At 42.5% G+C, this 12,640-nt stretch overlaps 1 protein-coding gene across 1 annotated transcript; it reads right to left on the reverse strand.

The window, feature by feature from the left end:
• Positions 1-919: 919 nt before the first annotated feature.
• LOC144479252 (acidic mammalian chitinase-like) lies at positions 920-10,964 on the reverse strand. The gene is made up of 10 exons (XM_078197923.1): positions 10,873-10,964; positions 9,071-9,127; positions 8,445-8,610; positions 7,529-7,653; positions 5,198-5,324; positions 4,899-5,081; positions 3,151-3,267; positions 2,469-2,607; positions 1,763-2,204; positions 920-1,087 (listed from the first exon to the last, which is right to left on the reverse strand). Exons 1-9 carry the CDS (start codon positions 10,947-10,949, stop codon positions 1,777-1,779), a joined length of 1,419 nt encoding a protein of 472 aa, XP_078054049.1. The 5' UTR covers positions 10,950-10,964; the 3' UTR covers positions 920-1,087; positions 1,763-1,776.
• Positions 10,965-12,640: the final 1,676 nt, after the last annotated feature.

Below are 12,640 nucleotides of genomic sequence, written 5' to 3' on the forward strand. Positions count from 1 at the left end.
TCTGACTTGTTCGTGTAGCTACAGGATTTGTGTGGCTGGTCCAGTTAAATTTCTGATCAACGGGAATCCCCAGGAGGTAGATGGAGATTCAGCAATGGGAATTCCATTGAATTGGAAATATAACCAGGTTCTTTCTTATTGGAGATGGTGAGTGCCTGACATTTGAGTGGCATGAACGTTACCTGTCATTTAATAGCCCTAATCTGAATGTTCACCGGGTCTTCCTGCATATTGACATGGACTGCTTCTGAGCAATAGGAAACTATGCTGAACAATGTACAAGCATCAGAGAATATACATTTCTGGCCTTATGATGGCAGGAAAGTCATTGATGAAGCAGCTGAAGATGGTTGGACACTACCCCATGGAAATCCTACAACTATGACCTAGGACTGAGATGATTGACCTCCAACAACCACAACCATCTCGTTTTGTCTATGTATGACTCCAACACTTGATTCCCATTGACTCCAGTTCTGCTAGGCTCCCTGATGCCACACTCAGTCAAATGCTGCCTTGGTGTCACCTCATATTTGAGTTTGGCTCTTTTGTCCATGTTTCCGAAAAGGCTGTAACGAGATTAGGAGTTGAGTGGCTCTGACTGAACCCAAGCTGAGTGTCAGTGAACATGTTACTGCTGAGTTGGTGTTGCTTGAGCGCACTGTCGATGACCCCTTCAATCCCATTGCTAATGATTAAAGGTAGCCTAATGAGGCAGTAATTGGCCAGATTGGATTTGCCCTGCCTTATTTGGATAGAACATACCCAGTCAATTTTTCACATTGGAGGGGGTAAATTCTGTACTGAAAGAGCCTGGCTAGGACTCAGCTATATCAGCAACATTGTCCGAATGTTGTCAGCTCCCAGCCTTTGCAGCATCACTTCACACATAAAAGAAATACAAGGAAATTGTTTTTTTAAAGAACCAGTGATTTTATTTTGCTGTTTAAACTGCAATTTACATCTTCAGCTGAGACAAAGTAGATGTGGTACATTAATGGTCTTCATCCTCAAAGTAGTGTCACTTCAGTAATTAAACTGAAGACCAGTTACAGCTTCACTGGTGCCCAACGAAGATTGAGGCAAGCTGGAAAAATAAAGAGTGTTTTAATGTTCTCTTATTGAACAATAATCAGTCGCATTCAAAACAGTTTCTATATTCGGTCTATTTTTAAAATTATAATTATTTTCTTGTTTCCTCGCCTTTCTTCTTCCCCAACAACATATCTTCACCCAACAGAACTGACCAGGACCACACACACACAGAATTTCCCAATTCCACAACTAAGCTCTAGAACAAATATGGACAAGCAGCTTGGACTGAAATAAAACTCAGTAACCTTGTTTTGTGAAAATATCATTGCAGATGTTTATCATGTCAGAGCATTGTCACGGGGACTGCAACAGTTCAAGATGGCGGCTAATCGAGGGCAATTAAGGATGGGAAATTAAAGCTGGGCAAGACAATGAAACCCACATCCGATAAGCCAATAAAAAATCGTATGAAAGTAGGGGCATACCATCCATTTACACCCAATCAAAACTAGGAAAATGAATTTACATTCATTTGACACACATCGTCAAATGTTGTACTTGTACACCCTGTGAGCTGCAGTTTATTAAATTTTACCCATCAGTTTTGAAATTCTAATGAACTAGGACTTCTATTGAAGGCCACGCTGGCATTTTACACCACCTCAACATTATTAATTTCCACAGGATGGCGACTTTGAATTGTTATTTAGGTCCTGAGCAAACTTACCTTCTGATTTCCCATTATGGCCAGTTGCAGCATTCACAGGAGGTGTCAAAGACTAATCCAGAACCACAACTCTCCTGGTAGGTCCTTCCATTGACACATTCATAAAACTTGTTCTTGTCTTTTGGATCAGGGTAGGTACCACTGGCTTTGCCGGCGCAGAATCCACTTCCGCCACTGCTGCCACCACCACCGCCGCTGCTTCCACCACCACCGCTGCTTCCACCACCACCGCTGCTTCCACCACCACTGCTGCTTCCACCACCACTGCTGCTTCCACCACCACCGCTGCTTCCACCACCACCACCACTGCTGCTGCCACCACCACTGCTGCTGCCACCACCACCACTGCTGCTTCCACCACCACTGCTTCCACCACCACCACCGCTAGGTGCCTGAGTTGCAGGAACAGCTGGCTTCTGTGTTGGTTTGAGAGGAACACAACCTGGAATGAAACAAAATTCGGAAATTAATTTCTTTCTTCAAAATCAGAAGCAAACAAAGATAAACATTGCAAAGTCAAGGGTTGCTGCTGCAATGAAAGACTCCAGTAGAACTCAATTCCTTATGGTATGAGGAACAAGCTTCTTGGAAATTCTGTTCACTGGGAACTACTGAGGAAAGATAGGTTCCTATCCCCCGCCATGTTAGTTGAAACATTCCCCAACTACTCTAGTAAGTTCCAAGTATAAAGAATCCTGATATTTGCCTGTAGAAATTCCAAGTCCAGTGTACAGAGTGTTAATGAGGGGATATGGTCCTTGGCCGCAGAAAGCACCAGAGAAATCATCCAGAGCAAGATCCCACACCATAGCTCCTCCAATGTTGACCTTTTTCAGCCACGCAATCTGAAATACATTGCTCACAAATTAATTTCGCAAATCATTGTTTGGGTACAATTTTTACACCAAATATAACGTGTAAACTCCACACGGACAGTGACCCAAGCCAGGAATCGAACCCAGATCCCTGACGCGGTGAGGCAGCAGTGCTAACCACTGTGTCACCGTGCTGCCCCAAGAAATAAAAATGATGGACAAAACAAATTTAAAGAGATAATTTCTCCATTTTAAATTAAACTGACTCATTTTGCTCTGTTGTTTCGCTGAACATTTTGTGTGCGATCAAACTTAGCAGGAATGAATGTGTCAGCTCACTGGAGGTTTTGTGTTATCAATTTTCCTTGTTCTCATCACCTAACTTGAGGCTCAGGCTACAAGAACAATATTTGATACTTTCTTTTACAGAAGTCACGCTCCAACCATCCTCTGTGTAATGTTCCAGTTATTCAACCAATCAATAACATGATTCCAATGCTTATAGTTGCATATTCAAACATATATTGCATCAAAGCAACAGATAAAAAAAGGACATCAGCTTCTCAAAGATACCTTATCTTGAAAGCTCTTCACATTGTCATATCCAATCCATTCCATTCTTTTATAAGCATATGGGACCATCTGTGGAGCATTCCATACCACGGTGGCACTCTTCAAAAATGTGCAGATCTGTGAAAAAAGTGAGACATTCAAAATGTCAGTGATCACAATGCTTTGCAACATTCTCAATATACATTGACAACCTTTCTCACATCAGGTTTTTGTATTGTATTTTTTCAGCTTCATTTTCTCTCAATTGCAATCCTCACACTGGAGTTCCTGTTGTTTTTTTGCTGTTGAGAATGATATATTAAATTCAGAAAAAGCAAATGCTGAACAAACCACTTTTCATTAAAAATAATCAATGATTCCTCGCACCGAATGTTCCCAACATGCGGCACAGGAGGAGCCAAATAAGCATTGGGATTTTACTCATGCACCTGACAAAGGGGTTGTTTTCAAAGTTTGTAAGTAGTGCGAAAGATAGGCACACAAACTGCTAAGGACTGAGTGTAATCTTTTCAGAAAAAACCCTGGGATTTTCGGTAGCAAGGAAAGTTTGGGATGCAAAAGTTTACATCTTCCATTTTGCCTTGTGTATTTTCCAAGGTTGACAACAATGGCCTGTCAAGCAACTTCCGATGATGGAGGCTGTGACGTTATGGGCAAAATTTTCCGGCCATTCAAACTGGAAGGCTTTTCTGGTCCCGCTGCAGTGAACGGAGATTTGGCTGAGTGCCAAATCCTCCATCCTTGCTTGCAGTGGTAGCGGGGTGTGAAGGGCCAGTAAGATTGTGACCTTTGTCTCTGTTAATTAGAGCATGATGATGCACATCTCAGCACCTGTTCCTTTGGTACCTAAGCTGAGTGATGCCATGTGTTGTGATGCTGGCAGGGTCAGGGGGATCTTCATACATGGGACAGATGGCCAGAAAGAAGTGTCCTTGGTAAGGATGTCAGAATGCACTTCCTGTCTTTTAAATGCGGTCATCCCACAAGCATTCATCACTCGAACTGCATCAGGGTCACATATGCTTTTCAGGTACATTATTGCTTTTTACTTAGTCTTTCAGAGGAAGTTTGTATGATGAAGGTAATGCAGATGTACTCATTTGTGGGACATGGGCACCGCTGACTGGCCTGCATATGTTGCACTTATGTTGTCAGAGTAAATTCTGAATGTTTTTGGAGGGTAGATGGTGGGGGTTGGTGTTGGCCTGCTTGGGGGGGCGGAGGGAGGGGGGGACAAGGCGCCAGTGCTGCCAATGGTTGAAAGTGGTGGGGCAGGGGGCTGGGGATCGGAGGGGGGGGGGGGGGGGGGTGGCGGAGGGAGGAGGGGGTGGGGAGGGAGAGAAATCGACCTGGGGAGGGCAGGGTGTTGGGGCTGGCTGGAGATGTATGGCTGGAGGCCAGCAATTGGGGCATGAGAGGATCAGAGGGTTGCTGTGATTGAGCTGGCCAATGATCGGGAGGCTGGCAATGCACACTACTGCACACACGCCAACCTCCGCTATGACTGATCGACGCATGCACAGTGGCCCGTTCAGCACTATGCTGCTGGCCTCACCAGCGGGAATAGGTCCCGCCCCCTGATTCTTATTGAGATTCACGCTAGGGCTCTCTGTGAGTGTGGGACATTCATTATGAAAATGCCGCTAAAAAAACCAGCGGGATTTACTCCATTTTTTAGGCAAATTCGGCACTTAGAATGATTCCTGGCAAAGATCTTATGGAATGAAGAAGGTTACTGTTCTCAATACCTCATAATAGGCCAAGAACCCAGCCTGTCTGGTGTACTGTCCAGGTGGTCCAGCCCCTGTTGCTGGGGCTCCGACTCCATGGGCGGATGTTCTCAGTCTGAAGGTGTGGCCATATGTAGCGAATCCAGCGTTCAGTTTGTCTGCAGGAGCTCCCATCTTTAACCAGTATTTCATTGCAAAGTTCTACAGAAAAAAAATACATGAAAGGATCTGCTGGACGGTCTTTGCATCCACTTGGTTGAAGATGTTTACCATTTGGAAATATTAAATGTAACTGGATTCTATTTCCGAACACTTACCACATTAAACTCAAGATTGAGGGCGCTCTTGGAATTTGGGAGAGCATAAAGTGGGCTGTTTTCTCCAGTGGCGTGACTCCAGGGTCCAAAGAAATCATATGTCATCACATTGAAAAAGTCCACAATCCTGTGTGAGGAGAGATCTGAGTTACACTGACATCCAGGAGTCTTCGCCCACAATGTGTCTCCGAGTCCTCATGTGGGGGTTGAACCCACAATCATCCAATTCAGAGCCAAGTGCTACCACTGAGCCACTGCTAAGACCATTGCATGTTTCTACAGCGTACTAAAATATTTGAGTCTTTTGTATTTCAACCTCCAATCTTGCTCATGCTGTAAAATGGAGTGGTAACCTAATGAAATGTCCTGGTCTGCCTGAAGAACAAAGCAGCAGAATTTATAACAGATATATTTACATCAAAGCTCAGTTATGGAGAATAGGGCCTTTACCTTCAGGAATCTGAATAAGATGATAAAATCCAAGAACAATAGACTACATAATAATTGATGAGGGGGAATCTAGCAATGTAGGGCGGCACGGTAGCACAGTGGTTAGCACTGCTGCTTCACAGCTACAGGGACCTGGGTTCGATTCCCGGCTTGGGTCACTGTCTGTGTGGAGTTTGCACATTCTCCTCGTGTCTGTGTGGGTTTCCTCCGGGTGCTCCGGTTTCCTCCCACAGTCCAAAGATGTGCTGGTTAGGTTGATTGGCCCTGCTAAAATTGCCCTTAATGTCTTGAGATGTGTAGGTTAGAGGGATTAGTGGGTAAATATGTAGGGACATGGGGGTAGGGCCTGGGTGGGATTGTGGTCGGTGCAGACTCGATGGGCCGAATGGCCTCTTTCTGTGCTGTAGGGTTTGTATAGAAAAAAATCTTAATGCGTGGACACCTTTTGCATAACTTAGACCTACTTGGAGCAAGATGTTCTCCTCGTGGGGAGTCCAAAGGTAATGGTCATAATTTGAGGATAAAGGGTAAAGTTTTTAGGACTGAGGTGAGGAGAAATTTCTTCATGCAGCGAGTGGCGAACCTGTGGAATTCACAACCACAGAAAATAGTGGAGGCCAAAATGTTGTGTGATTTCAAGAAGAAATAGCTCTTGGGCTAAAGTAATCAAGGGATATGGGGGGAAGGTGGGATTAGGTTATTGGATTTGATGATAAGCCATGATCAAAAGGAATGGCGGGCCAGGCTCGAAGGGCCAAATGGCCAACTCCTGCTTCAATCTTCTATATTTCTATACATTCTCCTTGTTTCCTCAACAACGTCTATCCTTCAGTCTTCACTCGAAAAACTTCAGATCATCTTATTGCTTAAGTGGGGTTAATTCATCAGAGGTCGCGAAGGCCAACCAGGCTGCAGCTGTCATGCAATCCAAACAATGACACACTGTTGGTGTGTGTCTGCCGACTAAACCTGAAGACATGTTTAAAGGAATCCATCTCGCCACTGACAAGGCCATTGCTTAGCTCTGTGACTATGTGCAGGTTAAAAAAAGTTAAATCTCATTGTTTCTGCAATCTTGGTGCAGGTTTCTTGGTTGCTGCGTTACGCTGCCACAGAGTCTACATTCCAAAATACTTTGTCGACTGTGAATATTTTAGGGACATCCCAAAGTTGTGAAATTCTAATTCTGTCTTCTATGACTCGCTTTCTGGTTTTCACATTCTGCTTTCATTGAAATAAAGAAGCATTTGTACAGCTTTCTCAACATTACCCAAGTTGTGAATACAAGATAACTGGGATATTCCCAGTCAATATCCAAAATATTAAACTCAAAATCATGCAAGAAGCTGAGCTCAGGCTTTATGAATTTTTGACAAAACACTCAGTCTGCAAATTGATCCCCTCTCTCTTCATCTCCCCTTTAATGTGTCCCTCTCTCCTTCACCTTGCCACCTCTGCACCTTTCTCTACCCTCCACAATTACCCTCTCACCCTCACCTTGCTTCAAAAACTGGCAGAATTAGATGTAATACTCAATGATTTTCCATCCCTTTGCCAGAATGCAGTTCGACTGGCATCACGCGATGAACCAATATTGAAGGCTTAGCTTTGAGAGTCAACACTGATTATCAATTAACTGTGCAAAGATTTAAAGACGAGCCCAGTTCTAACCTCACCCGATGACCAGACGGAAGCATTGTGAGTTACAAGCAGGAATGAGAACAATATTACCAAACAATCTTAGGAACTCTAACATTGCCTCAGCTAGATTCAATCAACTCAATATTAATTGGAGATTGAACCGAGGGCTGTCTAGATCTGTACGGCTCAGCTGCTAACTGGTTAAACTTGCTAAATTGTGGGACTAACAGGGATACTCACTGTCCAAGCTGAGGAACCTCATAGCCAGTATCAATGTTATTCTTCCCACCAGCAACTGCAAGTGACAACAGCAGTCTTGGTTTTCCGGTGCTTTTCCCCTCAGCTTCAAAGGCTGCCATCAGTTCCTGAAAGTTGAAAATGAATAAAGTTTCATTTAGCACAAACAATAAAGAGTTTCAGATGCACAGAAAAGCATTTTCTGGCTTCATAAAATCTCCATGACCATGTGTCAGACAATAGTCTGCCCGTCCAAGGGTACAGTCAAAGGGAGGATCAAGTTCTAATTGGACTCAAATTAAGACATACAGAATCAAAGCATTAACTCTCTGGGCACAACCTTCACAGCCACTCATGCCGTGTGCCCATTGCAGCGAGATCGGAGAATTTGGTGCCCAGCCAAATCTCCACTCACTGCAGTGCGATGGGAAAATTCCACCAGCATGAACAGCAAAAACATTCTGGCCTCAGTTTCTTTCTCCACAGATGCTGCCAGACCTGCTGAGACTTTTCAGCATTTTCTCACATTTTTATTAAATGGAGTCTAAATGGATCACTGTTATTGCACAGTAGTTGGAACAGACATCTTTTATCACCTTGATTAATGAGGTTGCTATCAAACTAATTTGCTGTATATAAATTCATAAGTTTCATGTTGGAATATTCCACTTCTATGTTTCACAATTTGTGCAACAGTGTATTTTACATCTGTTTCAATAATAGTTGGTTAGTTTACATATCAGCACTGATCTAACTGAATGGCCAAACAGCCTGTAAGAGGTCAATGGCCCATGCCTGTCCCTATGTTCCTCGTCCTTGATGAGGACGTTGAGAGCAAGTTTAAATTTACAAACAGGATTGAAAGATGTGTTATTTTAGCTGCTAGACTAAGCATCCTGTTAAATACATTTGTGCCTACCTGTGCCAGCACGGTGTAGAGATGCTTGTCACGTGGGGGACTTCCTCTTGAGCCAGGATATTCCCAGTCAATATCCAAACCATCAAAACCGTAACCGCGCAGGAAGCTAATCGCAGACTTAATGAAAATCTGGCGGTTTCCTGGTGAGGAAACCATGGCGGTGTATCTAGAGGAGAGTAGAATGTTAACCAAGGTCAGAAGAGGTGTAGTTAGCTCTCAGTAATTGCCAGCTGACCCTTTCAGAATTTCATACCTTTTAAAATTTCAATACATAGCAGAAAACTAATTATAATTTACAAAAAGATATTTGCGACATGTTGTAATTTTGCTGCTCTCGACAATCAGTGCAATCAATCTTGAATGGTTTTATTAACTACAAATGTGTCTTTCTGAAAATGAGGTGCTTTCGTTTCAGACAGGGATCCTGTTAGTAATATTGTTTGAATTATATTTTATAGAAAGCTCAGCATAGTCATAGTACATTCATTCGCAGATAAGATATATCGTTGTATAAAACTACACTTATCATTCCAAATTTAGCTCTTTGACCCAGTCTCTTTTACATCATGAGCAATAGGAAAAGAAGCACTCTTCACCCAATATTTTTTTTCAAACTTTCAACTTACTTCGCAGTTCCAAAGTTCCAGCCTCCGACGGATAGGAGTGTCTTAAGGTCTTTATTTCTATTGCAAAATTGAACACATTGTTCATTTTGAAAAAAAGAACACAAGCAAATGCATCATTATTGTCTGAACCTTTCTATTGTTTTCTTCATTTAGTGCGAAATCTTGGTTAAGCAGAAATACCTCAATGCAGAACATACATTTCACAACATGGTGTGCCATAGGAATGAGGATATGGTTCATGTGGGCATGGCCCACAATCAATAAAACCATCTCTTTATTTTATTCTTTCATCGGTGTGGCATTTTTTGGCAAAGCTAGCATTTGGCAATGCCATTAAATTTACCGGGGTGGGGGTGGTTAAATTCTCTATTGTTGAGATGGACATTCCCTGGCACTTGTGTGACATGAATGCTAATGCCCCTAGTCAGCTTAAAGCCTGAATTTTGACCATGTTTTGCTGCATATAGACATGGACTGCTTCTGTACCTGTGGATTATTGGATATTTTTGAACATTGTGCAATTATCAGAGAGCATCTACATTTCTGACCTGTTGACGGAGATCATTACTGAAGTAGTTCTGATGTTGAGGTCAACGATTCTAACCTGAGGGGTCCTGGGACTGAGATGATTAACCTCCAACAACCATGACCATTTTCCTTTTGCCAACTATGAAGCCAACCTAATGAAGAGATTTCCCCCTTATTCTCACTGACTTCCATCTCCCATGGAACCTTTATGCCACATTCAGTCAAACGCAGAAGTCACTCTCATCTCGTATGTGTGGACCAAGGATCAAATGAGGATAGAAGCCAACTGAAACTGGTGAAACCCAACCTGAACATCAGTAAGCAGGTTATCATTTTGCGAATGCTGCTTGATGCACAAGGACACCTTCCAACATTTTTAAATCATCAAATGGAGCTTGATGGGGCAGTAATTGGCTGCGTTATATTTGTCCTGCTTTTCTTGGATACAATATACCTCAGGAATTTTACATCTTGTCAAGTAGCTGCCAGCATTGTAACTGCACTGGAGCAGTTTGTCTAGGGGAGCTTTAGTAATTGCAAATTAACCAGATTTCTTTTAATAAACCTTGCTGGATGACGTGCATATTGTAGCATTGAATGAACATCAACAGCAGAGTCCTGTGAACAATAGTTACCTGGTTGTCCTCTAAGACAAGAAAGTACAAAGGGCAAGGGACGAGTTTAAAAACAGGGGAACGAAATCACTTAGGCTACAATAATGGGACCTCGTGTCAATTTTGTGAGAATATTTAACATGCAATGATTGGTGCTTTTTAGCTGGCTGAAATTATTAAAATGCAAATACCATCTCACTCACTCTGAGTTGCTGAGCTGAGTGGAAATTCCAGCTCTCTCCACAGCCCAGTGTTTCCACACAGATGGAGGTTTCTACACACTGCACTTTGTATGACATACATTTACTGCATGTAGCAAATATAATCTAGCTGCACACTAATTAAAATAACTTCTCAGCTCATTCTACCACCTCAAGAGTTTTCGACACGTTGAAAATATTTTCTTGCTTGTATGGCACAACATGGTGATATCATGAACGTGTCAGGCATTGCCAGACCCGTTAGGCGTTAACCCATCTCTGCCAATGGGACACAAATCAGCATAACCCAATTTCACCCAAACATCAGCTATCTGAATGGGCCAGTCATGTTAAATTGCATATAATTCAGCATAATCTTTCAACGTGCAACAATATACAATAAGGACCAACTACACTTAGCATTGCAAGTACATCCTGGTTATTTATAGAATAATTATACTTGTTTTTAAGGGCGTTGAATTCGTGGTAGAGTTTCACATCATCCCATGCATAAGTGGCAATTTTATTGCTTCTCATCCCAGCGAAAGCGTAGATCATATGTGTGCACAAGCAGGGATCCACATTGTGCGGCTTGAACTTCCCTGCTCCTGGTCTGTACTGGGACCAGTTTGTAAAGTAACAAACCAGTCTGTAGGCAGAGCCTGAGAGTGAAGAGAAAGGAAAATCAGCACTGAGCCTCTACTCATTACACATCATTCAAAATAGCTCAAAAAGCACAAAGACTCACCCAGTTCCAGGCACGCCAACAAGACCACCACTGTAATAAAGAATATAGGAGAAGTGTTAAAAATGTGATCAAAATATGCTGGAAGGTTCAAGACATCACAACAATCTATTATATGAGTGAATAGGAACCATTAAGAATCCATCCTTGGTCAAACTCTTCTCCACATCTATTTGCTGCCCTTTGGTGAGATCATCGACAGACATGGGGTCAGGATCTACACATCAATTGACAACGCTGGCTTTAACTCATCAACACCTTCCCTTTCTCTGCTTCTCTACTGTCAGATTTCTTTGCCCGACTATCAGTTTGAGACGAACCATATTTTTTCCACTTAAGCATTGCAAGTCTGTATTTATCATCGATAGTCCCCCATGCCCAACTTTACCACCAACTCCTTCTTGTTCACTGTCTCAGAACAAACCAGATTGCTTGCCAGCCAATTGCCCACTAAAAGCCTTATTGGTCATCTCCAATCTCAATGGGATAGAAATTATACTGATCCATCCCAGAATTGGGACTTGGGCCTTAACTCGATCTTTGGGACTGTCGACATCCATTCTGCCTCCACAGCAAACTCACTCTACAGGAGAAGTACATTTTAGATAATGGGGGAGGGGAAGGGAACTCATTCCTAAACAATTTTCTGCCTGCCCTCAAGCGAATAAAATGTTCTAGGGCAAATCGCATTGCCATGGCCAATGTGGTTGTATGGCATTCATTTTGCCAATTTAACCAGTTAATCCTAGGTAGTTAATTGCTATTGCTGAAAATGCCAGGCAGAGTAATTTCTTACAGTTTTACTGCGATCACATCATAGAATTTAACTCTATTTGTTTTCATCAACTTCACCATAGGTTAAAAACAGAATTGGGAAAACTTGAGAAGTAACAGAGAACCAGGATTGCTCACAGTCACACTTGTACTTTGATGTTATTCTGTGTCACAACACAAATATTCAGATGCATGTTACTGTCAAAGAGAGTTATGTGTCGGAACAGCAGATAGGAGAATCCAATTATGATATCAAAGTTAATGAAATGGTACACAACAGGCTTACGTGTTCCAAGTAGAAGCTTTGCCATCTTGCAGCTGGTGTGTTGAGGGCACCAACACTGCCTTTTATACACTGAGTTTATCATTAGTGATAAATAATTCCAAACATCATTAACCTTATCACTGGGAAAGGGTCAGTCACAAGGAAAAATAACAGTTCTTATTTTGTCTTTATATATATTTTCACCTTCTCGTGAATAACAACTTATCTCCTCTACAATGTCATCTAGATTGTCGACCTTCATTGTAACCCCAGATTTGTTTTTGCGCGAGAAACAGGCTAGGAAATTGATGGGAAGAGTTGAGAGGCCTGTGTTCTTTTACTGTGGCATTAGGAACAAAGAACAAGGAAAAGTACAGCGCAGGAACAGGCGCAACGACCCTCCAAGCCCGTGTCGATCATGATGCCCAAACTGAAAAAAAACTT

The sequence above is a fragment of the Mustelus asterias genome, chromosome 25 (assembly GCF_964213995.1).
Source record: "Mustelus asterias chromosome 25, sMusAst1.hap1.1, whole genome shotgun sequence".
Lineage (NCBI taxonomy): Eukaryota > Metazoa > Chordata > Chondrichthyes > Carcharhiniformes > Triakidae > Mustelus > Mustelus asterias.